This window comes from Rhincodon typus, chromosome 24 (genome assembly GCF_021869965.1).
Source record: "Rhincodon typus isolate 14 chromosome 24, sRhiTyp1.1, whole genome shotgun sequence".
NCBI lineage: Eukaryota > Metazoa > Chordata > Chondrichthyes > Orectolobiformes > Rhincodontidae > Rhincodon > Rhincodon typus.
In genome coordinates this window covers 21,371,073-21,398,637 of record NC_063355.1, presented here as the reverse complement: position 1 = coordinate 21,398,637, position 27,565 = coordinate 21,371,073, and the positions used below count along the sequence as shown (strand labels likewise).

The following is a 27,565-nucleotide window of genomic DNA, read 5'->3' as shown; positions in this document are numbered from 1 at the left end:
AAAGCTATCTCTATGAACTTCATTCAACAGAGAAGCCTCTGTGCATGCCTCTGCGACAATCATGCTGTAAGATTACATTAGGTGAACATCAAAGAACCAGTCATGATTCCAGGAATAAAAGCCCTTGAACTTCACCATTCCCTAAAGCTGCTCATTAAATTTGCGATCTTCACCTTGAAAGCTGTGGAACGATGTTTGTGCACCCAAATGGCAGCCGCTACAAATGAAATGATTAAAACAGATTTTGAATTAAGCCAATGAGAAATTAAAAATGATTCATTATTAGCTCCTCATGGTTTCTTACCTTTGGGATGAATTGCTGTATATTTATTTGTCTGAAACATAAAATTTTGATTTTTGTTTAATTCACATTAACTAATTGCCACAGAATATACAGTTTCTTTACTGATTACACCACAAAGAACAAGGGTCCATACGTATGTTAACACCTAGTGTCCTATTGAATTAATTTTATTTGCAACCTTACATATTAAATGTACAAATCATTCCATAATCATTATCTATGCAAAAGAGCATTGCCACAGACTTGCCATTTGAATTGTTAGTAATTTCTGGACACACAAGCTTCAACCACAGATTAGAGCTGTCACTGAAGTTTATTTTCTTCCTTCAGGCCATTTGATAAAACAGATAATAATTCAGTCATTTAAATATTTCCGTTATATAGAACATAGAGGTCCCATGTCTACAGTGTACAAGGCAGCTCATAAAAAGGTGGATTTACTGAGCTTTAATTTCCGAACTCTGTTCTAGCACAGATGACTATGTGCCAGCTCAGTTCCAGCTTGGCTGGTACATAGATATCTGCATTATATTTCATATCATCCTTTTGCATTAATGCATCACCTTTTGTTTCCTTTTGTTTTTATTTTGGGAATAAAAGTATCCTAAAAAAGATGCAGAAGTTGTCATGACGATGGGTCAGAACTCTGGAGTACTTTGAAAATTCTTAACTTTTAATTTCAAAATGTGTCTTTTTAAAAGAGGCAAAAATGGCTGCAAATGTAAATTAAATGGCTGCCTGGAGACAGGGGCCCACAGAATGTCACACCATTGGAAGGGAAGGAATGTTCATACTACAGCCCTTCAAAGTGGGGAAGAGGCAAGTCCAAACAGAATGGATTGTGATCTCTTGTGATTACTAAGATAATCAGGGGCTGATGAACGCCTGCTCAATAGCAGACTACTCCCCACGGTTTACATCCTAAACTGAAGACACCTCTTGTTTTTTCTGTTTGAGAAATACAGAAGAACAGGGGTTAAAAAGTCAGTTTCAACTCTATCAGACATTGCTTGTAGGATTGAATGCTCTTGTGTGTACCAGCTTAGGTGTGCTGTGCAATTCACAGTTGCAGAACCATCATCTAATTACCCCTGTGTTGCAGGTAAAGACCATCTCTCACTCTGTCAGAAGTCAGCTAGCTTGCAGCCAGACAAAAGGAAAACAGGATAATGAAAGGACTTTCTCTCTCACATGAATGCTGGAATTCAATCAAAGTCAAAAGGAATCAGAACTATAGAATCTTAACCAATCTGCAAAACAAGGCATCATGAAATCAACTATTCAACTACCAGCATTAAAGCTGCCAGTAATGCCTGCTGCAATAGTCACAACATTCAACTATCTACTCTTTGTGAATAATTCAAAGACTGATCCTTATTGGTGTTTTCGTTAACTTACCTGTTTAGTCTCATCTCCTGTTTCTAACCTGGTCCCATATGTTGTGTTACTAATGTTTCTCTGGTTTAACAAATTAATAAAGTCACTCATTGTTTAACTTAAAAAATGTTCATTTGGATCTGGGAGAAAGGTATTTACAAGGAAGGGGATCCTTTCTGAATTAACCTTGTTGCAACCAACTGAGGGGATAGGTGAATAAAGAAGGAGAACTGGTCATCCTCTTCACCCAGGACCTTAACAATTTAGGATATCCCATCTTGACCTGTAACAAGTTGGGGAACCTCACCTGTGGTCTGTTTGTAACAGACAATTGCACAGCATTATTGGTCAGTGTAAAGGGATTTCTTAGTTAACATTAGTGGTACTTCTTCTTGCACAGCATCAGAATCTGTCTCAACATTGGTTGTCCTTACGAAGTCAGAAATATCATTGCTGATGTTTCCAGATCTATGTTAACATTCTTGCATGTGCACATTTCTTGTATCAATGTCAGCCATGCCTTTGCCATCAGATACAGCACTGGGTCAGAATTGAAGAGATAATCGTGAGAAAAGTGACTTGGAAACTGCCGAGACACTTTGGCAAAGAATTAATGCTGAATAACCAATTACAATAACATTAACATTCAACTAAGGAAAGGGATAAACTGTACAATTTGAATCACTTACGATGCTTTTAGAGAAATAGAACTGTCTCATTTCTTCAATAGCTGAAAATTCTCATTTCTGTCATGGTGTTTAAGCAAGGTATTCAAAAAGCTATATTTATTGTAATATTTTAAAAAAGCATAATTACCTTTGGACACTTTGTTTCTGAAGTTTTGACCAAACTGTGTTAAAAGCCTGCCCATACAATTAAAATGCATATCCAGAGTTGTGAAACAAAAACAGAAATTGCTGGAAAAGCTCAGCAGGTCTGACAGCATCTGTGGAGAGAAATCAGAGAGTTAACGTTTCAGGTCTATTGATCCTTCTTCAGAACTGATAGTAGCCAGGAAAATAGGGTGGGGGTGAGGTTAATACTAAACAAGAGGTGGAGATAGAGCCCAAAAAGAGAGAAGAACAGTTGGACAGACAAAGGAGTGGGTAATGGTCAGTCTAGGAGAATGAATAGCTGCCAATGGGGACTATTAGTAGCTAACAATGGGTTGTGTGTAATAACAGAGCATGTGCTAACAAGGCCTAGTGTGTGGGGTGTGGGGGAAAGTGGGGGAAAGTGTGTGGAAGGTGCTCAAGCTCTAAAATTGTTGAACTTGATATTGAGTCCAAAAGGCTGTAGAGTTTCCAAGCAGAAAACGAGGTGCTGTTCTTCCAGCTCTCACTGAACTTTGCTGGAGCACTGTAGCAAGCCTGTGACAGAGATGTTAGCCAGGGAACGAGATGGTGTGTTGAAATGGCAGGCAATGGGAAGCTCAGGGTCTTTTTTGCGGACAGAATGTAGGTGTTTTGTGAAGCAGTCACCCAGTGTATATTCGTTTCCCCAGTGTAGAGGAGACCACATTGTGAGCAGTGAATGCAGTAGACTAGATTGAATGAAGTGCAGGTAAAACTATGCTTCACCTGGAAGATGTGTTTATGACCTTAGATATTAAGGAGGGAGGAAGTAAATGGGCAGGTGTTACACCTTCTGTAAAACTATGCTTCACCTGGAAGATGTGTTTATGACCTTGGATACTAAGGAGGGAGGAAATAAATGGGCAGGTGTTACACCTTCTGTGGTTACAGGGGCAGGTGTTGGGGGGCAGTATTAGGAGTGAAGGAAGAGTTGTCTAGGGTGTCCAGGAGAGAACATTCCCTACGGAAGGCTAGCAAGGGAGGGGAGGGGAATATGTGTCTGGTGGTGGGATCTCACTGGAGGTGGTGGAAATGGTGGCTAATGATCATCTGGATGTGGATGCCGGTGGGATGGTGAGTGGAGATGAGGGGGATCTTGTCGTTGTTGTGGAAGGGGAGAAATAGGGTGAGGGCTGAAGTATGGGAGATGGGTTGGACCCAGCTGAGGGCCCTGTCAACTACAGTGCTGGGGAATCTTCGGTTGAGGAAGAAGATGGGCATTTCAGAGGCTCCTTGTCAAAGTTGTCACCATCAGAACAGGTGCAATGGAGATGGTGGAACTGGGAGAATGGAATAGATCTTTACAGGAAGCAGGGTGTGAGGATATATGGACAAGGTAACTGTGGGAGTCGGAGGGTTTGTAATGGATATTGATGGCCAGCCTATCCCCAGAAATGGAATTGGAGATGTTGAGGAAGGGACAAGTCAGAGATGGACCAAGTGAACATGAGGGCCAGGTGGAAATTGGAAGCAAAATTTCTGTCCACAAAAAAGACCTTGAGCTTCCTGATGTCTGCCACGTCCCTGGCTAACATCTCTGTCTTAGGCTGGCTGCAGCAAAGCATTGGTGAGGGATAAAAACTATACACAGAAGATAATGGAATTATATGTACATCTATATATGTGAAATAAAGGTCATCCTTTTGAGGATCATACAGAACAATGAAAATCAAGCTGGCGTAAAAGATAAATTACGGAATTTATGACGGAAATGGATTTTGCCCTGAACCCTTGGTTGGAAATCAAAGTTCTTGCTATTAAGCCTGACATGACACCATCCCACTGCTGTTATAAATCAGTGACAGCTTGGGAAATATACCAGTTGAAACTTAATATAGAATCCCTACTGTGTGGAAGCAGACCATTCAGTCCACACTGACCCTCCAAAGAGCATCCCACACAGATGCACCCCCTACCCTATCCTTGCATTTTCCACCCTAGAACTATGGGCAACTAAGCATGGCCAATTCACTTAACTTGCACATCTTTGGACTGTGGGAGGAAACCACAACACCCAGAGAAAACCCATGCAGACACAGGGAGAATGTGCAAACTTCACACAGACAGACAGATGTCTGAGGCTGGAATTGAACCTGGGTGCTTGGTACTGTGAGGCAGCAGTGCTGACCACTGAGCCACCGTGCTGCCCCACAGCTTATCAAAAGGTAACCACAAGTACACGTCATTTAATGATAATCTGGAGCTCAAAAAAATGGCCTTTGACCTGGTTTTACCAGACCAGAGTCAGTGTTGATACTCAGTTCAACTGAAGCAGCGACACTGACTGAGATCCATGATAAAAATCCCCCACGTTGTTCCTTTCCATTGTAAAATGTAAAACATGTTTCACCAGAACTTGCTGAAAGTTAAGCCTAAATTTAGGAACTGAGGTCACATGTAAATTCAATTGATTTCTCAATTTGTTGAACATATAGTTCATAAACAATGTTATGAATTGGTTATCTTTAGATTTACAGAGTGCACAATGATTTGGATATATGTCTTTGAATGGTATTCCTGGTGATATGAGCCCTCCAATCCGGTGCAATATTTTTCTCCAGTTTTTTTCCATTGGTGACCTTTCAGCTGATTCATAAATAAAGTTTATATTTGCTAAACTGTTACTTATGGCTTTACTGAAACCAATTAGTTTTCAGCACGGAGTAGCTACATACATCATTTATGTGGTTTAAGCATGATTTCTTTGAAATCTAAATATATACAGATTAAAATGTTTCCCAAATTTACGTCAATGAATAAAGCCAATACAGGCGATTACAGATAGGTCAAAAAAATTGATGTATGTATGGGCTTTGAGTAATCATTAAGTCTCCTTGTCACCGTGGAAACTTCAATTAGCCACAATTAAAGCATTTCTAGCTATGGACAACACTGATATTTGTATACATCTGATGGAATATATCCACCTTTTTCATTTGTTTTGTTGGGGTTTTCAAATTCCCCATAGTCTAATTACTTTTTGTTATGCTGTACTAACAACTATCTCTGGGTTTTGCTGGAACTCTCTCCAGGCTACATGTAAATGCAGCTATTCATAAAACAAATGGAAGAATTGCATATGACAAAGGCAGGTTAGAAAGTGGGCAGAAAAGGGATAGATTTTTCAAGCTATCTTAAGCAACTTTTATTTACAATGTGTATAATATTTATAAATAAATTTTACATTCTAGTAATCTACAATGCATTCTAGGTACATTTTGTTAAAATATTTCACCGATGTTATAAAGGTAGGTACGGCTCATTACTACAGCATAAATAATAAAATGAAAAACTGAGAGCCTAATTATAAACAAGACATTATAAAATAAATTTTACACAGAACATAGGGTCCAAGAACTCAGAATACAACTGAAGTCCAAGATTAACAAATCATACAAAATGATTACATTTGGAGTTGGCCCTTAAGACACTGGTGATAAAGGCCATCTCCCATGGACCACTGCCATAATGTCATCCAATCAGAAGAGCCTCTTCCATAGGCCCCCTATTCAGAAAGGTGCCTCTATTCAGGGGTGCTCATCGCTAATGTTTATTCAGTTTAGAGTGCACTTTCTCCCTCTGTTCATTGCTTCTTCTCTGTGTTGTAATACCCCTTTCAGAATTAATCTGGCATTTATTCCTTCCCATCAGTGCTTCTTGTACCTCTGTATTTGCACTGACCTTCCATTTTCCGATTCAAAGTCTCGTGTCATATAAATGTCCATTGACATCTCCTCTGTTGGCCTCTTATTCCACTGTCCATCCAAATGACACCCTAATTCATTTGAATTTTGCATTACAATGGATATTAAATCTTGACAGGTCACCATGTGCTGATTTGTCCAGTAACCTGTACAATTCTGTGCTTTTCTGCCAGTACTTAATTCCCACAAACCGGTCCCATTGCTGACTGGATTTCCTGCACAATCACCCAAAACTGAAGGCATAAAGGTGAGCAAAGAATGAAAACAGATAGGATAACATAGTTACACATTATCATGTATTCTCTCCATGTAGTTTCTCAGTTCGTGCGAGTCTCCTAAGCCCATGTCCTGGCAGACCCATTTAATATCTTCCTCATTACCCAAAAGGATTGAATTTGTAGCAGGGCATCCATCATCTGATGGAATTGTCGTGAACGTTGTAAACTTTACCCGTTTTCGTTTTGTGGTGGGAGAATTCAAAGGTTCGTTCTTGCGGTCCTTGCCGTCACTGGAGTGCGCAGATCTATGTATCTGGCCTTGGACGTTTTTCTGGGATCCCCCATTAAGCAGATGGTTGCTCTCCTCAAAACCTGCTGCCTTGTCTATGACCGTTGTGTGTTCGCAGAGCTGCTGTGGGGATATATCAGCGGAATTCTCCAGCAGTTCAGTCTCATTACCTAACCAAACCCAGTCATGGGAATGATTCATGTTCCCCTGTGCTTCTGTGGGAATTCGCTTATGCCGGTACTTCAAAGCAAACATGACGCAGTTAATTAAGAAGACGAGGATAGCCAGGCAAAAAACACCCAGTAAAGCATACATTCCAATCTCCAAGTCAGTGAGACCTCTAGGAGCCTGGACCAGATCATTTTCATCCATGCTCTCACCACCCACACCAGTCCTAGTCACGTCATTTGAGGGGAAGTTGGCAGCATCTAGTGGGATGTTCTGGAGCTGACTGTCGTCTTCTGTAAACTGATCGACTCCATTCCCTTTCTTGTTCACGGAAGCTTTGGTTGTACTGCTCACTTTGCCTACGAAGTTTTCTTCACGATCTGAAGCAGCGCTGCTGAAGTAGCGTCCATTGTGCCCTGCCCGGTCTTGATCTACATTCTTTTGCCTCCGGTCACTCGCGTGGTTCTCCATTTCTCCACCAGCACCACTGTCAGTACGGCCGCTCTTCGGGTCTGCATCACTCTGGCCAAATTTTACCTGGACATTGCTACTTCCAACTGCCAGGATGCTTTTCCGTTTCGATTTCTGGCAAACTTCACAGATTACCAGTTCAACTTTCACCAAATTCCCTTGGCCCTCTCCCTCTGCAGTGATGACTGGCCACGGTAGCTGAAAGTCCCTATAGGTTGAGACGATGGCTTCCTCCCGTGAAGTAACAGTAAGTATAAAGTCCTTCGGGTCATAAATATCCAGTGGAGTCAGACTGTTATCACTGAACTGGATCCAACCACTGATTATCGCCTCCTAGAAGGGAATAAAAAAAAATCAGCTTTGTTAACATTGCTTTCAGATTTTGGCCCTAAATTTCATTGGGCCATGTCTTTGGTGGCTCTACTGGGATCACACAATTGATGCCCTCCAGCATTAGCTCCATTGACACCTTCTCAATGACAATTAGGGATGGGCAATAAATTGCTCTTTCAGTGATATCATCCCCTAAATGGACAATCAAAACTTCAAAATATAAAATGCAGAAACAACTAATGGGTTTCATTGACTCAGATATATGACGTTCCTAGTACTGAAGGCATCATAGACTTCACTCAGGCCAACTCTGATAGTGGAACATTCTGAGAAATCTCATACCATGGACTAGATTAAATGGTAAGGACAGGTTCCTCCATACCTCTCCCAGGTCCCATCCCATATGACCTGTGTATTAATATCACACACTGTCTCAACCCCACTTCAATTTTTCAGGCAATGGCCCTTTAATAGTATGAGGCGAGATTCCCATCTGTTTTCAGGAGGATGTCCCTCCTCATGGAGTTGCCTGAACAACTGAAGGCCAGCAACTGTGTGCTACACCCAGGATTGATGGTCACTGCCAGTGCTGCAGAAGGACCAGAAGGAAGAGGAAGCAGAGATGCCCGAGTGCGGTCATTGACATGTCTGAGCTCTCAGCAGGGCTGTGCCATGCCAGGCTCCAGTGAGGGTGGTGTGAGGAGGTTGGGGGGGAGGGGCAGGGGTAGTTGGGGGATGGGCTTCAATTGCACATTGTGCCAGGGAAGGAAGCACCACTGTTCATTTTGATTGAACAGCAGTCTGACAGGTTACATGCTCGGTGCAGTTCTCTCCCACATCCCCTCCCTATTGAAATGGAGCAGTGTGGGGCTGTGGTCCTTAACTGGGCATTATTTGCCCACGTGAGGGCCTCAATTGGACCACAGACAGCTAGCACATGTGACACTTCCCTTGCCATCCATTAAATTGTGAAGGATGTGTGGCCCAGTGCCAGTGGCATGACTCCCTTACTTATGAGTCCACCCACTTGTTTTCTTGTCCCGGTGGTCCCATGTCTGTAGAGAATTAATGTGTCATATACCACAAAATACTGAAAGAGATGTTCAAATGCTTTTGAGGATGAAATGCAGCAAGACACTAAGTTGCACTCCAACTCCCAGCAAAGACTGAAAACAGGACTGTAGTGGCTATACTCCAGAAACTGGACTAATAATTTGTAGAATCATCATAGAATCCCTACAGCGTGAAAATAGGCCCTTCGGCCCAACAAGTCCAGAGCATCCCACCCAGATCCATCCCCCTGTAACCCACCTAATCTACACATCCCTGAACACTACGGGCAATGTAATATGGCGAATCCACCCAGCCTGCACGCCTTTGGACAGAATGTGCATTCAATTCTCATTATGGCTGTTTGAAATTCCAGGTTAAAATAATCATTAAAAAATAGCTCTTGAAGCTCTTGTAAAAATTGAACAATTCACTCATGTCCTTCAGGGATCGAAGCTGCCACTCTGGCATGGGGTGGCCTGTATGTGACTTCAATTCCCCAGCAGCATGTCTGACCTAGGCTTTCAACAGCTGTTCAATCTATTACATCAAAGTGCTAGACAGAAACACAGGAACTGAACTACATCACCTGCTTGGTTGAAACCTTGGCATTGATTCACAATACCACAAGTGCATACTCAACACGACTGGGGTTGAGTACACTCCTGAATAATGTGTGGAGATTGATGTCATGGGTGGGTGAGAATTCCCATGGACCGGACTCCATGGAGTTTCATGGCTTCCAGTAAAAAGGGCAAGGAGACCTCCTGCAGATTGTCACCACCCACCCTGCCTCAAGTGATGCATTATTATTTCCATATTTTGAACGCTACTTGGAAACAGCACCGACAGCAGCTCAGTGGGTGGGGGATAATAATGTTCATTATTAAGAGGTGCTCGGTAGCATCCCCAGCACAGCTGGTCTAGTTATGAGGGATTTGGTCATCAGGCTGGGTTTGTAACAGATTGTGGGAGAAAGAAATTGAGGAAATAATTATAGTGAGTGGTATAGGTTAGGAAAAGATCTAGTAGCTCGAGACCTCCATGAGATATTGTGCACCATCTATAGTAGTGATTCTCCTGGTGAGGTTTGCAGACACAGGAATCTGTAGACATTTTACAGGGGGATCTGTAAAATAGTCTCTCTAGCAGACATGAAAGAGAGAAAAACACAGGGGTGGAATGACAGAGAGAGAAAAGGATATGCAAGCCACTTTGTATAAACTAATTCATAAGTAGCTGACAAGTTGTCTACCTCTGAAGCTCCCAAAATAACCCGGGCTTTCTTTACAGTGACAGGTGCTCCAGTTGCCATTGTTTTCAGTCATGATGCTCACATTTACTCTCAGCAGAAGTGGTGGGAAGGTGGGACACCATTTGCTGATGTGATACTGCGGTGAATTCAATTTGGTCTCATGCTGTGAGCAAATGCCATTATATAATGCTGCCTGGTCTGCTGAGTATTTCCAACATTTTCTGCCTATACCAGTCTCCTGCTTGTTTGACATTTGCAGTCATGGAGCAGTTGCCAGTTTAATTTGAAACCTGCATTATGTTGAAAAAGAAGTATATTCCTTGAATAATTAGATACCACAAAAGAAACTGGACTGGGTTTCCACAGGTCAGTATAGTACTTCTGAGAATGTCAATTATAACAGAATAATTGAAATCAGAATATTAATATATTTTAAGCCTCTAAATGGAGTGAGAGTGTTGTTAGTACTGTTTTGGCCAATAGTTGTTGGCATTGTTTGGGATTTGTCAATTGATTAGGTTGTATCCCATACATCAAGACAAATGTTTAACCACTTTTAAAGCCATGCAGTTATCATATGCATAAAAACGTCAGCAGAGTTGCACTTTTCTTTTATTACTGGTTTGTTCAGTGGGTCTCATCATTGTCTGCATCGGTGAAATTATGCTCAAATTGTCACTCTAAATAATTATCCCTTTCCAGAAAAGCATTGCTAAAGTGCTTTCTACTTAGAATTATAATTTAGATAAGGGTCCGTGATTGGCAATCCATTTGGAAAGGGGTCCTTCAATCAAAAGGTTTGAGAACCACTGATCTATAGCAACAGGACTGCATACCTCCCCAATCTGTAATCTTAGGCTTTGCATATCTCTCAGTCCACTTTGTGGATCAAAAAGGCAACTTGTCACCACCTTTTCGAGGGTAAGTTAGATAGGCAACAAAAACTAGCTTTGCCAAAAATGTTCACATCCTATGAATGAGCAATTAAGAAGATTTCTCAATTAAAGGTGGTGAAGAATTTGTAGTGTGGAAGAGATTGCCAGGACTGCTCTATTCCAGAAGCCAGTTAGTGGAAGACAGAACTGGAATCTAATCTTTAGACAATAAGCCTTTATTCAGACAGGCACACGTCGGAAACATGTATCTCCTAACTCAATAACCACAGTTTCATAATGCTACTAAAGTAATCTTTTTTATAAACCCCTTACTATTAAGTACCCAATCTGAAAGGTACACAAAATGATCTGCTACATTTTTATAAGTGGAAGTACAGAAGAATCATCAGTAATCATCAGTTAATATATAATTAACAAGGAGCAGTGAGAGGCATACTTGAAATTGAGGTACTAACCTGATGCAGCTACAATATGGGGCTACATGCAGACTATGTACTAAAAGCAGCAAACTGTAGACATTCTCAAATAATAGATCACAGCCAATGGATTAGGTCAAAGCTCTGCAACCCTCCCACATACAGGTATCCATCGAACAATGCAGAAAATTGCCCGAGTACATTCTGATCACAAACATCACAACAAATCCAATCTAGCATACTGCCAACCTATCAGGACACTCGCAATCATTATCAACGTGAAGAAGTTGTTGGTAATACTGTTATCAAGTGCACCTACTCAAAAATGCTTAGTTTAGGTTCCTAAGACAATTCATTCCAAACCTTATAGAATCACTGTCCAATATGGAAACAAAACCTGAATGCCAGAAGGAAGAGTGACTGCTTCTGAGATCAAGGCAGCATTTGTCTGAGTGTGGCATCAAGGAGCCCAGTTAAAACAAACCTCTCCACTGGCTGGAGTGATATGTGGGACAAGCAAGATACTTATGGCCGCTGGAAGTCAGCCTTCTCAGTTCCAGTTCATTGCTGCAGAGCTACGGTAACAATGAACAGCCAACTATCCTCAGGTACCTTACCCTACTCCAAAATCAGAGTAGGGCTGTTGACCCCCATTCACAATTCCTCAGATCATGAAACTGTCAGCTCCTTGCATGCAGGAGAACAACATCTGAACTTGAACAGATAAATGCCAGGTCAAATTCACACCAAAAAAATGCTGGACAATGGTGATCTCCAAGAAGACGAACTTAACTGTGTCCTCATGACAATATCACTGCCTAATTCCCTACCATCTACAAAACCAGAATCTCAATGGGAATTGCCACATAAAAACCATTGTGCTGGAGCAAGTCAGAAATTGGCCATTCAGCAGTCAGCAGCCCACTTCCTGACTGTCCACGGACTCTCCACCGTGTACTAGGTATGAGTCCAGAATGTGATGAAATGCACTGAACTTGCTGGGACTGATGTGCCTGGTGACAAAAATATTTAACTCCCTCTCTTTGTGATATGCTTCAAATCTCTATGGGTTTGATGCGAGGATTTCTTTAATCTCATTAAAGGTATATTGAACTGATGCTGGATGAGACAAGAACTGTGAATGCTGAAGATCTGAAACAAAAACAGAAATTACTGGAAAAACTCAGTTGGTCTGGCAGGATCTATGGAAAGAAAGCAGAGTTAATGTTTTGGGTTCAGTGCCCCTTCTTCAGAGCTGATAAGACAAACCTCCATTTAGTATCGCTAAATGACTTTATCTCACAGTATAGTAAAAATGTATTCAGGATTTGATCAGAATCCCTCAGTTCAACCTTTACATTTCCAACTGGTATAATTGGTAATGTGATATAGAAGGATATTGCTGCTTTTCCATATTGATGGGCCATTTGACTTGACTTAAAGAGAATAACTTCTCTGCATCTTGCTCTCTAGTCTGGGGAGAGCTTCCTTTCTTTTCCTCATGCCTCCTTGCAGCATTATTTCTGTCTTCTGATATTAATGGCAGCTGTGTTCTGCTTTTATTTTTAAAAGAAGACGCTTGTTCTGTCAAACAGCTTGCCCCTTTTCATCTTTGACAAGCTGACAGAAATCAGAGCTTTCTATCAGAGCCATGACAGGTAACTTTGTGAATATCTAAGCAAGCTAATGAACCACTTATTGACTCAGAATTTGCTGGTAATTTAATTGTGAGGTAGAAGTGAAAGCATTATTGCATATTTAATATTCTTAAAGGTGCAAGGGAAAATCTGGAGCTTGTGATCAACCAGCCAGTGGACATCAAAAGTTGGGCTGGACTGATGTAAGAATCCTATAATGAGCTACTTTACTTTTCGAATGGGCTTTCACTATGAAAACGTTTAACATTGAAATGGTCATTATCACATGACGCACCATGCAAGTTCATCTTTTTGCTTGACTGATTAAACTGATTTGATATATTGACTTGTTGTAGGTTTTGAATGGGAGTAAACTTAATGCCAAATTCATTTCAGTTTGACAAACTTTAGAAAGTATTCTCTCTTGTCCTCAAATGATGTGTTGATGAGTTTCTCAGTGTCCAGCAATTGCCATGCTGATTTCATAAGTAATATCATACGTTGAATTGCCATAATGGATACAGATTTTACAAGAAGCAGCAGCTGACTTCAAGTAATGGCTGGGATTTAGGGATTGGTGTTAGGGCAGGTGGCTTTAGCAATGCCTAACTCCCCATCCCATCAGTGAGGAAATTCACCGAATCAAACACAATTTGGGCACTTAAATGCCATTCAGTAAATTTCTTGTCTAATTGAACCCTTGTCCCTTTGTCACTGAAGTCCCAGCCCTTGTGAGGCTGTAAGTCAAGCAGAGGCAAGCAGTGTCAGGAGCTGAAGAATGTCACTGGAGGCTCAGGTTGTGCAGCCATGGAGAGCCAGTGAGGTGGCTTTCAGCAGTCAGATCCACTCCCCTATTTCTGCACTGATTACTCCCTGATGGGGACTAATGAAAGCACCGTACCCCGAACCTGGCAGGCAGGTTGTCTGGATTTCCCTGTTGGGAAAGCAGTCACTTTTCTGGCTGGCAGCAAAGGCAGGTAATTGAACTGGTTGAGACCATTAATTCACCTGTTAAGGGTCTTAATTGGTGGCTGATTGCAAAGGTCACTCGTGAACTTTCATGAGCAGAAGTTATTTGCTGAGGTGTTAAGGAGGGAATGAGCGTCTCTCCGGGTCCAACCTGCCCAATTATTTTCCCTTGCCACTGCCTTCAGGCACCTAATAATCCTGAGGCCAGAGGATGATTTATATGTTTTTGATTTTGACTTACGTGTTGGTGTGTCATGTTACGCAAAAAGGTTTAGAACAACACATTTTTGTACAAGAACGTTGGTGAATAATAGTCATTCCCGAGTGATCTCAGCAGTCAACAACTCAAGATTGATAATTCGCAGCTTTGAATTAACAGGGTACGAATGGTAATTAAAAGATTCAACTGATGGTGCTCAGTGTGAGATGACTCACTCCAGAAAAACATCCAGTGCAACGTTCAGATTTTATGAGAAACAATTTCTGTTTCCCATTTTCTTGTCCATGTGCTGTTTGTTTTCAAACACCAGAAAAGACAGAGGTTCTGAAATTTTGCAAACCTTCTCCAAATCTCCTGGAATAATTTCAGCGGTGGATTGGTGGAGTCTCCCAGACAGGTAGCATTAATGACTATCTCTCTGAATCATCCATTCATCCCTTAGCAACATCATAGAGGGAAAAGTCACAAGAATCTGTATAACATTTCCAGGTCATTGATTCAAAGTACTCAAAGTAAATTTTAAATACTCTTTTTTCTAAATCTACTGTGTGAAATCTTGGTTAAAAATATGTCAGGACAATTGAGAAGAGAACATATTTTGCAGTGTTAGGTGATTTTTAGCAAGAATGAAATAGTAGCACAAGATGATGTGCTCTGTTAAAATAATGGGATTGGGAAATTGCTGTCAAGAGAAAGAAGTTTATTGTTGATTTTCTTATTTTGGGGCATAACATGTATATTTGTGGGGCTAATTTTGGATCTCAAAGTGCTGCAACTAAACTTGCCGAGGTGAATGCCAGGCACCTACGTGGAATGCAGATGCTTAAGGATGATTGCCTCATATTTATGCCATGCAGGGTTCTAACGTCAGTTTCATGAGCCTAATGACTAATGCGCAGAGTTTGTGTTATGCAATTGATCTAGATCTTGAGGAACTGTTGTCAGTTGATCAGAAAAGGTTTTGAAAGTTTTCCTCCTGGTTCCATAAAATTGGCGACTGCTTTTCCCTCAGTTTTACTTCTTCCTGCACCAGATGGTATGCGAAGGTCTGAACCAGTCCAGCAAAGTTCTCCTGATGGGTACAAGACTGTTGACATAGCATGGTATTGAAATTGTCAAAATTGGAAATTTGGGCAATCTTTTCATAGTGTGATAGAATTGTGGAGCAGAATTGACGTGGGGCAGTAGAACTGAAAACCATAGGAGGTTTAAACAAAGGCAGGAAGAATTAATTCCATACCAGAGAAGGGACAGTGATTACAGCTGGGAATGGAAAGTTTGGTGGACCACTGCTCAAACCATGACTGTTTTATAACAAATTGCAGAACTTCCCAACAGCAGCAGCAGGTGGGATTTGGGAAGGTAGAGAGGCAAGTGCTTCATGTCATCAAATTACTTTATCTGTCAAAGCCAAAGTCAAGATACAGCCAATTCTGAAATCAGAATTGATACAGATTGGCACTTAGCATAAATAATTTCATTTTACCAGTTTAAAAGGTTACAGATGACTGGGCATGGGAATGGGAGATGGAAAGAGAGATATCTGGAAATGCTTGATGCAAATATTAATTTTCCATTTATTGAGTCTAACAGTCTAAGGACTTTTTTAAAAAATCACTATTCCATGGTTAAATGTGACCCATATTATACTGTCTTCCCCTGTTCCCACATTAAAAGAGCTGCTTGTAGGTATTTGCACAACAGTGGCTCTACCTTGCAATTGTAATACTTATCTTAAGACTAGTGGTTTCTTTCACCCTTCAGTTGTTCTACAGGTGTGTGCCCTGCCTGAATTCTGAATAGTCAAATGCTGCAGGGAGAACTTCAACATAAACTTTGGAGGAAAAGACAAAGATCATCCTTTAACATTTTGAGTTATTTTGCTGCAGGATCTGGCAACATTGACCAAACTCACCCAGCACAGTAAATATTATTCCTTTTCCTTTTAAAACCTACAAGAACATAAGAAATAGGAGCAGGAGTATGCCATGCAACCACTCAATCTGATCTTCCCCACGTTGGAACTTCTGTCTTCTGCCTGTTCTCACATTTCTCAACTTGTTATCTCAAAAATCTATCTGCCTCCACTTTAACTCCTTCAGTAATCTAACCTCCAAAACTTGTTGGGGGAGAAAACTGGGAGAATTCACTACGCTCTGGATAGTGGCATCTCAGTTTTAAATGAGCACCCGTTATTCTGTAACTATGTCCCCTAGTTTGAGATCCCCCCACTAGTGGGATCATGTCTCAACATTGATCCTGTCAAATTCTCTTAGAATCTTCCAGTATGTCTCAGTAAAATCACCTCCATTCTTCTAAACTTTAATGAATAAAGGCCAAACTTATTTCGCTGTTCTTGGTAAGTCAATCACTTCAGTGCAGGGAAAAAGAAGGAGTCTGAACTGTTTATAGCCATAGCATTTAGGCTGTTCAGTGTTCTCCACGATGGTAGACAAATTCTGTCAGGATACCTTAACTGAAATGTAGAAAACAAAAGGAGCCATTCTGCTGCTCCTCACTCGGCTGGACCAAGCTCCATGCTTTCTTGGAAGGGAAAATGGGTCTTCCACCAAACACTCAGAAAACATTGATGCCCTTCCAATCAGTTCCCTCAACAAAACACCGCCTCCTATTGATTCAGAGATAGTAGGAACTGCAGATGCTGGAGAATCCGAGACAACAAGGTGCAAAGCTGGATGAACACAGCAGGCCAAGCAGCATCATAGGAGCAGAAAGGCTGACGTTTCGGGCCTAGACCCTTCATTAGAAATGGGGGAGGGGAAGGGGGTTCTGAAATAAATAGGGAGAGAGGGGGAGGCGGATAGAAGATGGATAGAGGAGAGGATAGGTGGAGAGGAAACAGACAGGTCGAAGAGGCGGGGATGGAGCCAGTAAAGGTGAGTGTAGGTGGGGAGGTAGGGAGGGGATAGGTCAGTCCAGGGAGGACGGACAGGTCAAGGGGGCGGGATGAGGTTAGTAGGTAGGAGATGGGGGTGCGGCTTGAGGTGGGAGGAGGGGATAGGTGGGAGGAAGAACAGGTTAGGGAGGCGGGGACGAGCTGGGCTGGTTTTGGGATGCGGTAGTGGGAGGGGAGATTTTGAAGCTTGTGAAATCCACATTGATACCATTGGGCTGCAGGGTTCCCAAGCGGAATATGAGTTGCTGTTCCTGCAACCTTCGGGTGGCATCGTTGTGGCACTGCAGGAGGCCCAGGATGGACATGTCGTCTGAGGAATGGGAGGGGGAGTTGAAATGGTTTGCGACTGGGAGGTGCAGTTGTTTATTGCGAACTGAGCGTAGGTGTTCTGCAAAGCGGTCCCCGAGCCTCCGCTTGGTTTCCCTGATGTAGAGGAGGCCACAACGGGTACAGCGGATACAGTATACCACATTAGCAGATGTGCAGGTGAACATCTGCTTGATGTGGAAAGTCTTCTTGGGGCCTGGGATGGGGGTGAGGGAGGAGGTATGGGGGCAGGTGTAGCACTTCCTGCGGTTGCAGGGAAAAGTGCGGGGTGTGGTGGGGCTGGAGGGGAGTGTGGAGCGGACAAGGGAGTCTCGGAGAGAGTGGTCCCTCCGGAAAGCAGATAAGGGTGGGGAGGGAAAGATGTCTTTGGTGGTGGGGTCGGATTGCAGATAGCGGAAGTGTCGGAGGATGATGCGTTGGATCCGGAGGTTGGTGGGGTGGTACGTGAGGACGAGGGGGATTCTTTTTTGGTTCTTATTGCGGGGACGGGGTGTGAGGGATGAGTTGCGGGAAATGTGGGAGACCCGGTTGAGGGCGTTCTCAACCACTGAGGGGGGGATGTTGTGGATCTCCCCTTCCCCAACCGCATCCCAAAACCGGCCCAGCTCGTCCCCGCCTCCCTAACCTGTTCTTCCTCCCACCTATCCCCTCCTCCCACCTCAAACCGCACCCCCATCTCCTACCTACTAACCTCATCCCGCCCCTTTGACCTGTCCATCCTCCCTGGACTGACCTATCCCCTCCCTAACTCCCCACCTACACTCACCTTTACTGGGTCCATCCCCGCCTCTTCGACCTGTCTGTTTCCTCTCCACCTATCCTCTCCTCTATCCATCTTCTATCCGCCTCCCCCTCTCTCCCTATTTATTTCAGAACCCCCTTCCCCTCCCCCATTTCTGATGAAGGGTCTCGGCCCGAAACGTCAGCCTTTCTGCTCCTACGATGCTGCTTGGCCTGCTGTGTTCATCCAGCTCTGCACCTTGTTGCCTCCTATTGATTATTTTCAAGGTACGATCCTTGCAGATGTTGATCATTATCTATATCTTCAGCAGCTTCCGTCAGTGAAGGCAGACATAGGCAATAAAATCAATTGTTGCCCCCAATGAGGAATATTTGAATTAATGCACTAAGTTGTCTGAGAGGCCCATATCTCAAAGGGGCCAATCATCCTGCTTAACTTACTGCCTTCATTGATATTATTGCCAGGTTTACAGGCAAACTACATCAAAAACTATTTCATATCCTTGAAGTATTTAAGAATTCAAGTTGCCAACTGAGACACAAGTCAAAACTCTCCATCTTTGACTGCTGGACCATCAAAGCAATCTCATGCTGGTCAAAGTTCTGATGTGCATTGATTTGGACTCTGACCAAATATCCTGCACAAACAAGCCAAGAACAAAAAAAGATTAGCAGACACTTTATCTTATTGATAGGATTGATTAATATCCATTATTGAAAAGAGGTGAAAGACAGTGAGACCAGGAAATTAGAAACCTATTAGTCGAACATCTGTTGCGAGGAAGTTATTGAAATTTTTAATTAAGGACAGATGACTGAACACTTAAAGAAATTTGAGCTAATTAGAGAGAGCCAACATGGATTTATAAAGGGTAGATCATGCCTAAAAATATAATTTTAGTTTTGAGGAAGGAGCAAACTGGGAAATGTTTGGACATATTTAAGTGCATGGAAGGTGAAAAATGTGAAACAATTAGAATAATCAAGACTGAAGTTCAATGGTGTGTTAAGGCCTTGTAAGGTTTAAATTAGGGTTCAGAGAGAAGAGTCTCTCTGTTGGTGTGAAGATGCGAAGCATTATTTTAAAAGCAGAGCCTCACCATTTTGGTCAGAAGTTAAGAAACAATTCTTCATATAAAGGATGTTAGAAGTGTGGAGATCTTTCACACACACAAAAAAAAAATCGATGCAGCACCATTCATCAATTCAACTCTGAGATCAATGGATTTTGGTAGCAAAGTGAATCAAGAGATAAGAAGCCAAGATAGATGAATGGAGCTGGATTCAGATCAGTCATGATCCCACTGACTCATGGAGAAACGGCTTACTCCTATCCTTATGAATGTCTGTCTCATATCAAGAACCCTATAATCTTTAATGTGTTTTCAAGTCCAGTAGGGTAATATAGAATTGTTCTAGCAGAAGACTATTTGTACCACATGTTCCCCCATTTAAGTCTCATGCCCAACAATAATCCTACTGTAAGAATGGTAGGTCTACTTGATTCGATGTCAGTTTGTTCTTTAACTTTCAACCAAACAATCCTGGAAAGCCAAGAGTTCAAGCTTTGTAATTTGATCAGAACTGTTAAAAGTATCGTGTAAACTAAGTCCTCTGCAGGTTGCTTCCATTATTATTAGCACAAGTGTGATTATTATTCTCATTGTTGAATTCAAATGGCAGTTTTAACGTTATCGGATTGCTAAAAGTGTGTTTGGATGCTTTCATAGTGTCCAGGAGAATATGATACACAGCTTATATGTGTTTGTTGGTCCATAACACTTCAGGAAAGAGAAAATGTTCATCTTGTGCAAGGGGTTCATTCATGCCATACATATCATGACATGCTTCTGTTCATATGAGACCCAGGCCCACTTATGTCTACTGCCTTTGGGCCTTGAACAGTGGGTTTAAGAAGCCAAGAAAGAACCTGAACTGCAGCTTATCAAGTCATTTCCCTTATCCACATTTACGAACAAGTGCATTTGAGGCAACTCTAGTGGAAAAGATTTTTGTGACTCTCCACTACCTGAATGATTGGATATTTTAATCAGGTTGAAAATTCCTCAGGGCTCAGACTTTAGCTGGTGTCAACCTATCAGAGTGTCATTTAATAACAAAGTAAAGGTAAGTTTGTTCTATTTCAGCACAGTTACAGAACTGATTTCCACAGAGATCACTGATAAAATCCACACACTGCAATATATAAATAAATCCAGAGAAAATTACATAAACAAGATATTGTTTTTAACTAGAAAACAGACCAGAATGTTCAAGCCTGAATGGTGTTTCACTTTTAGCACGGGGTGATATTTATTTTCAAAGACCATGTTTTTTCTACCAGAAAATGTTGACCTATAACAATTTTTCAAAGCATTTAATATTATTACACAGAAAATAATTAACTTGGAAAATTTGTGGCTATAACTTATTCAAATCTCCACACTTCATAGCATTAGTTCAGTTTATTGATAGCACTCTTGCCTCTGTGTTAGAAGGACCTGGATTTGAGCATCAAAAATGTCAGGGTATAATTCACACTGGTATGTTAAAGCATTCCAGTGGAGTGCTCTTTTCAGCAATGACTCCACTTCAGGTAGGTTATTGACTGTGAACTCTCTTGGTACATGCTGAGGATACAAAACACACTGGGCTGAATTTTACCAGCAACTGACGAAATGACAATTTTGCTGGGTTTCATGGAGGGTTTCCCTCTGTGAGTCCTAGTGAATTTTCTCACGCTATCATCCCAGACTTGCATCATCACCTCTGCACCACACCCCATGACACCCCACTTGTATTCTCCCTTTCATGCAGGTGGGATTGCTGACCACTGCTATAACCTCCCGGGACTCCTGGCATCAGTGCCACCTTTAAATGGTCAGCCATGCACCTGATCTGCCTGCATGATTCTTTTGAACTGCATGAGATGGGTAGAAATTCCCACCCTCTCATGCCCGACGCTCCCCCCCACCTAACGCATCCTTTTGCTCACAGGAATCTAAAGGTCCTGCTAGATTAGGGAGATGGCAGTGCATGCTGCCCATGAAGCATACCCATGAGATACTGATTACTGATGAAGGTCCAGAGGAGCAAATGGTGAACTGGAGTCTCCAGGTTACCCCTCTCACTTTCATGTTGGGAATCGTCATCATGTAGTCTCTATATGGCTGGTGGGGAAATGGGAAACTGGTTATCAATGATCACGTAATTTTGAGGACGTTACTGCTTGCAAACAGACCTCTCACCACTGACTAGCCAACATCTCATCTCGCCATTCAGCACTTGGTTGGAAAATGGAACTTCTTCCTCTCAACATCAAGAAGCTCCTCCCTAGCTATCTCATGCAATTCTCCCAACTTTCTTGCCATTGCCCATGCCATTCAGGGGCTGGGAAGATTACAGCCCCTGTTAAAATAAAGATTATTTCCTTCATATTGGAAATGTAAAAGCTCAAAAGCCATATCAAAATATTAAATATCAACAAATGTAAATTTGTATCAATTGCAAGTGTTACACAGCAACATAGATGACAGGAGCAGGAGGAGACCATTCGGCCCTTTGAGCTTTCTCGTCATTTATCACGATCATGGCTGATCGTTCAACTCAATAGCCTAATCCTGCTTTCTCCCTATAACTTTGATCCCATTCACCCCAAGTGCTATATCTAGCTGCCTGTTGAATACATTCAATGTTTTGGCATCAACTACTTCCTGTGGTAATGAATTCCACAGGCTCACCACTCTTTGGGTGATGAAATGTCTCCTCATCTCCATCCTAAATCGTCAACCCCAAATCCTCAGACTGTGACCCCTGGTTCTGGATACATCCACCATCGAGAACATCCTCTCTGCATCTACCCTGTCTAGTCCTGTTAGAATTTTATAAGTCTCCATGAGATTTCCCCTCATTTGTCCAAACTCCAGCGGAAACAATCCTAACCTTGTCAATCTCTCATCGTACGTCACACCCCACCATCCCATTCTGGCCTGGTAAACCTTCGCTGCACTCCCTCAAATGCAAGAGCATCTGTCCTCAGAAAAAGGAGTCCAAACTGCACACAATATTCTAGGTGTGGCCTCACCAAGGCCCTATATAACTGCAACAACACATCCATGCTCCCTTACTCAAAACCTGCTGCACCTGCATGCTTACCTTCAGCGACTGGTGCACAAGGACACCCAGGTCCCGCTGCAGACCTCCCTCTCCCAATTTACAGCCATTCAGGTAGTAATCTGCCTTCTTATTTTTGCATCCAAAGTGAATAACCTCACATTTATCCAAATTATACTGTATCTGCCATTGATTCACCCAACCTGTCCAAATCATGCTGAAGGATCTCTGCATCCTTGTCACAGTTCACCCTCCCACCCAACCTGGTATCATCTGCAAACTTTGAGATATTTCATTTTGTTTCCTCATCCAAATTATTAATATATATTGTGAATAGCTGGGGTCCCAGCACCGATCCCTGTGGCACCCCACTAGTTACTGCCTGCCAATTTGAAAAGGACCCATTTATTCCTACCCTTTGTTTCCTCTCTGCCAACTAGTTTCCAATCCATCTCAATACACTTCCCTCATCCCATGCACTTTTATCTTGCACAATAAGCTCTTACGCGGGACTTTGTCAATTGCCTTCTGAAAGCCCAGATATACCATATTGACTGGCTTCCCCTTGTCGACTGTACTAGTTACATCTTCATAGAATTCCAACAGATTTGTTAAGCCTGATTTCCCCTTTGTAAATCCATACTGACTCTGTCTGATCCTGCCACTGCTTTCTAAATGCTCCATTATAATGTCCTTGAAAATGGATTTGAGAATTTTTTCCACTACCAATGTTAGGCTTACTAGTCTATAATTCCCTGTATTCTGTCTACCTTCCTTTTTGAATATTGGAGTGACATTAGCCACCCTCTGATCTGCAGGGACTGTTCCAGAATCTACAGAATCTTGGAAGATGACCACCAATGCATCCTCAATTCCTACAGCCACGTCCTTAACAATTCTGGGATGTCGATTATCAGGCCCTGGGGATTTATCCACCTTCCATCTCATCAATTTTCCCATCACCATTTCTCTACTAATACTGATCCCCCTCAATTCTTCCCTCTCACTAACTCTTGCATTCTCCAGCATTTCTGGTATCTGATCTATGTCCTCTTTTGTGAAGACAGAACCAAAGTATGTATTCAGTTGCTCAGCCATTTCTTTGTCCCCTATTATACATTCCCCCCTTTTTGTGTGTAGGGGACCTACATTTGTCTTCACCAATCTCTTTCTCTTCACATACCTATAGAAGCTCTTCATATCAGTCATTATGTTCTGTGCAAGCTTACTTTCATACTGTATTTTCCCCTTCTTAATCAATCCCTTGGTCCTTCTTTGCTGTATTCAAAAATGCTCCCAATCCTCAGATTTACTATTTTTCTTGGCCAATCTGTATGCTTCTTCCTTGGATTGGATACTACCTCTAATTTCCTTTGTAAGTCGTGGACTGGCCCTCTTACCCATTTTGCTTTTGTGCCAGACAGGAATAAACAGTTTTTGCTGTTCCCCCATGTGTTCCTTAAATGTTTGCCATTGCCTATCCACTGTCATCCCTTTAAGTAACTCCCCCCAATCTACCAAGGCCAACTCATGCCTCATATCTTCATAGTTTCCCTTACTAAGATTCAGCATCCTAGTTTCCAAATCAACTGCCTCACTCTCCATCTTGATAAAAAATTCTATCATTATGAGTTATCTATATGTTATCTGTCAAGTCTTGGCAATGCTATAAAGTTCTCAACCTGAACAAAGTTCTCATTAATATGCAGTTTGGCTACAAATACAACACTCATTGTCAATGTAAAAACCTTTAGCTACACATTTCTAAATAATCTTGTTAGTGCATTACAAAATCCAAACATGATGTTCCACATGAGAACACAGATCAGGTAAACACATGCAAAATTTACAATCACCAATGTTACTGATAAACGCAATTGTAACAGTTTCTTCCCTTTGCTTCTTCAGTGGAGAAAGTAATCAATTTAAAATAAATAGGTCCATATTTCTGCTCAAAAAAGAGCAAGGAGTTTGTTTAGAGTATGTTAAGCGAGTTCACATGGAACCTGAAAGCAGTTTTGAGGCTCAAATATTTTGTCTAAATTTCAAAACAAAGCCTTAAGCCTACCGAATTTCATGTTTAGATCACATGCAATTGACTCAATCCAATTTAATTTCTTGGGAGTTGTTTTGAGGCATGGAACTTGAGTACTGCTGACAAAAGACAGGTTTTATTAAAGATTTTCATCTAGCACACAATTCGTAAAGACACCAATAAAGAGGAAATAATGTTTATATTGCATGAATGGAAAGTGCTGATTGGTTGGCAAGTGGACTCTGATTGGGAGAGGTGCTGCTGTGGAAAATGCACCAATTAGATGATGACTGATGACTAACTGCCAATTTAAAAAAATTAATGCTGATTGACCAATTGGCATTGCACTGACAAATGAAACTAGCAATGGGATGTGACCTGTTTTGTTGAGTTGAAACAAGTGCAGTGTGCATGCATGTTCTTTCTGTCCACAAAGAACAGAGCTCTGTACATTAACACATGCAGCTTCCAGCATGTGCAGGTTTTCCACACTATGAGCCTGACTGACAATCCTAAATTGGCAATCTTCAAGCCTTCATGATTATTTAGCCAATGTTATTGAATTCAGAATCACATTGAATGTTGGACTCAATATTTTGAGTTTTGCAAGCATGCAGTTAAATGGCTGGGGAATTAACAATGGGAACAAAAAAATGGCACTGCCTTTCAACAAGTATTTTGCATCTCTCTTCACAGTAGAAGAGATGAGAAGCATCCCAATAACAGTAAAAAATCAAGCAGCAAAAGGGAGTGAAAAACTTAAAACAATCACAATAACAGAGACTAAAGGCCGCTAAGACCCCTGCACCTGATGGCTTGCATCCGAGCACCAGAAACGTGTAGCTGCAGAGATAGCAGATGTATGGCTTCTAATCTGAAAGTGTAACTATTCAAGGAAGGAAGGAGGCAGAGAGCAGAAACTACAGACCAGACAGTCTAATTTGTTCATTTGGAAAATACTAGATTTCATTTTATAGAGGTAGATCATAGAATCCTCACAGTGTGGAAACAGGCCATTTGGCCCAACAATCCATACTGACCCCCCAAAGAGCATCCCACCCAGACCCATTCCCCGACCCTATAACCCTGAATTTCCCATGGCGAATGCACCTAACCTAAACATCCCTGAACACTGAATGTAGCATGGCCAATGCATCTAACTTGCACATCTTTGGACTGTGGGAGGAAACTGGAGCACCTGGAGGAAACCCACGCAGACATGGGGAGAATGTGCAAATCTCACATAGGCAGTCGCCCGAGGGTGGAATTGAACCGAAGTCCCTGGCGCTGTGAGGCAGCAGTGCTAAACACTTAGCCACCATACAGGTAGGAATAGGATATTTAGAAAGTCTTAATACAATTTGACAGAGTTAACATGGGTGTATGGAAGGGAAATTGCGTTTTGCAAACTTGTTAGAACACTGTGAGGGGTGTAGCAAGTAGAATGGATGCAGAGAATCCAGTAGATATCGCTTATTTGGATTTCCAAAAGGGATTCAATAGAGTCCAAACAATTCCATTTGTTGTACAACACTTTCTTCTATACTACAGTGCCACTTTTCAATTCGACAGCCCAGTCAGTCTCTGAATGAGATTGCCAATTTAGTATCAATTAGTGACAAAGTGAATGGTTTTGTACTGTAAGTGAAAGGTGGCAAGTGTGATGGGAATTAAATCAAATGACACCTGTCAACATGTCAAGAACATTGACTTTTTGTGTGCAGTGGATAACTGGTAAATAAGACAGTCAGGACACAGTCAATGACAATTGTGTTTGAAGGTGGCAACAGAATTGCTATGTGTAGAAGCAAAATACTACATTTGCTGTGACAGATTTCCCTGCATTAGTTGTCAGCCAGTTTACTGACAGCAATGGAAAAACATTAGATTCACATTTAGTTACAGCATACAGCAACTTAAATTGACCCCATTCTTCAAATAGATTTCTGAGCAGATCTACGTTCTGCATTTTTAGATTGTGGATTTGACAGAAAGTGGTAGCAAACCGGAAGACTGTCCTCGTTTCGGGGGATTAATTGCAGGCATGATTTCTGCCTAAATTCTCAATATCCAGCCTGAGGTTTATTCTGAGAGAATAACTGATTCCTGGTCAGTGTTTCTATATGGAGAGGGAGCCCCCTATGTGAGCATGGAAAATCTAGTGGTGCTAGACTAGGGAGGTCTCAGCTGTACAGGCAAAACCATGGAGGACCACAAATGGGATGAAACATCCCTTAGATAAACAGGAAGCCTCCTGCTGAAAGTCTAAACTGAGAGATCATGGCCTTCAGTGGGTCAGTCCCTGTGTTTGACTGGAAGGAGATACGGTTATATCAAGGTCCTTGCCCTCCAGGGGAAAACTTGGATTCTTTGTTGCCTTTTTGTATGGCTTGGTAAGATCAAAAGATCATAAATTAAAGGAACAAAATTAGGTCATTTCGCCCAATGGGTCTGCTCCGCCATTCAATCATGGCTGATACGTTTCTTAACCCCATTCTCCTGCCTTCTCCCCATAACCTTTGATCCCCTTACTAATCAAGAACCTGTTTGTCTCTGACTTAATTACGCTCAATGACTTGGCCTCCACAGGCCTCTGCAGCAATGAGTTCCACAGGTTCACCACCCTCTGACTGAAGAAATCCCTCCTATCAATTCTAAAGTGTCATCCCTTCATCTGAGGGTGTGCCCTTGGGTCCTAGACTCTCCTGTTAGTGGAAACATCTCCATGTCCACTCTATCCAAGTTTCTCCATATCCTGTAAGTTTCAGTCAGATCCCCCCTAATCCTTCTAACTTCCATCAAGTACAGACCCAGAGTCTCAACTGCTCCTCATTTGACAAGCCCTTCATCCCCAGAATCATTCTTTTAAACCTTCTCTGGGCTCACTCAAAGACCAGCACATTCTTTGTTCGATATGAGGCCAAAAACTGTTCACAATATTTCAAATGTGGTCTGACCAGAGTCTTATACAGCCTCAGCAGTACAAATCTGCTCTTGTATTCTAGACCTCTCAAAATGAATGGTAACATTGCATTTGCCTTCCTAACTGCCAACTGAACCTGCATGTTAACCTTAAGAGAATCTTGAACTAGGACTCCAAAGTCCCTTTGTGTTTCAGATTTCCAAAACCTTTCCCCTTTTAGAAAATAGTCTCTATTCTCTCTTTTCTACAGCACTCCCCAGGGCCCTCCAATAACTGTATAAGTCCTGCCCTTGTTTGTTTTACCAAAATGCAATACCTTGCTGATGGGGCAATAATTGGCCGGGTTGG

At 41.9% G+C, this 27,565-nt stretch overlaps 1 protein-coding gene across 3 annotated transcripts in view; it reads right to left on the bottom strand.

Annotated features, from left to right (window-relative positions):
- Positions 1 to 5,751: 5,751 nt before the first annotated feature.
- si:dkeyp-14d3.1 (transmembrane protein 132D) overlaps positions 5,752 to 27,565 on the bottom strand; it is a 909,489-nt gene continuing 887,675 nt past the window's right edge. For all 3 annotated transcript variants that reach the window (XM_048611779.1, XM_048611782.1, XM_048611780.1), the window contains one exon: positions 5,752 to 7,718. In XM_048611779.1, the coding sequence (XP_048467736.1) occupies positions 6,522 to 7,718 (1,197 nt within the window). In that variant the 3' untranslated portion in view covers positions 5,752 to 6,521. The remainder of the gene's footprint in view (positions 7,719 to 27,565) is intronic.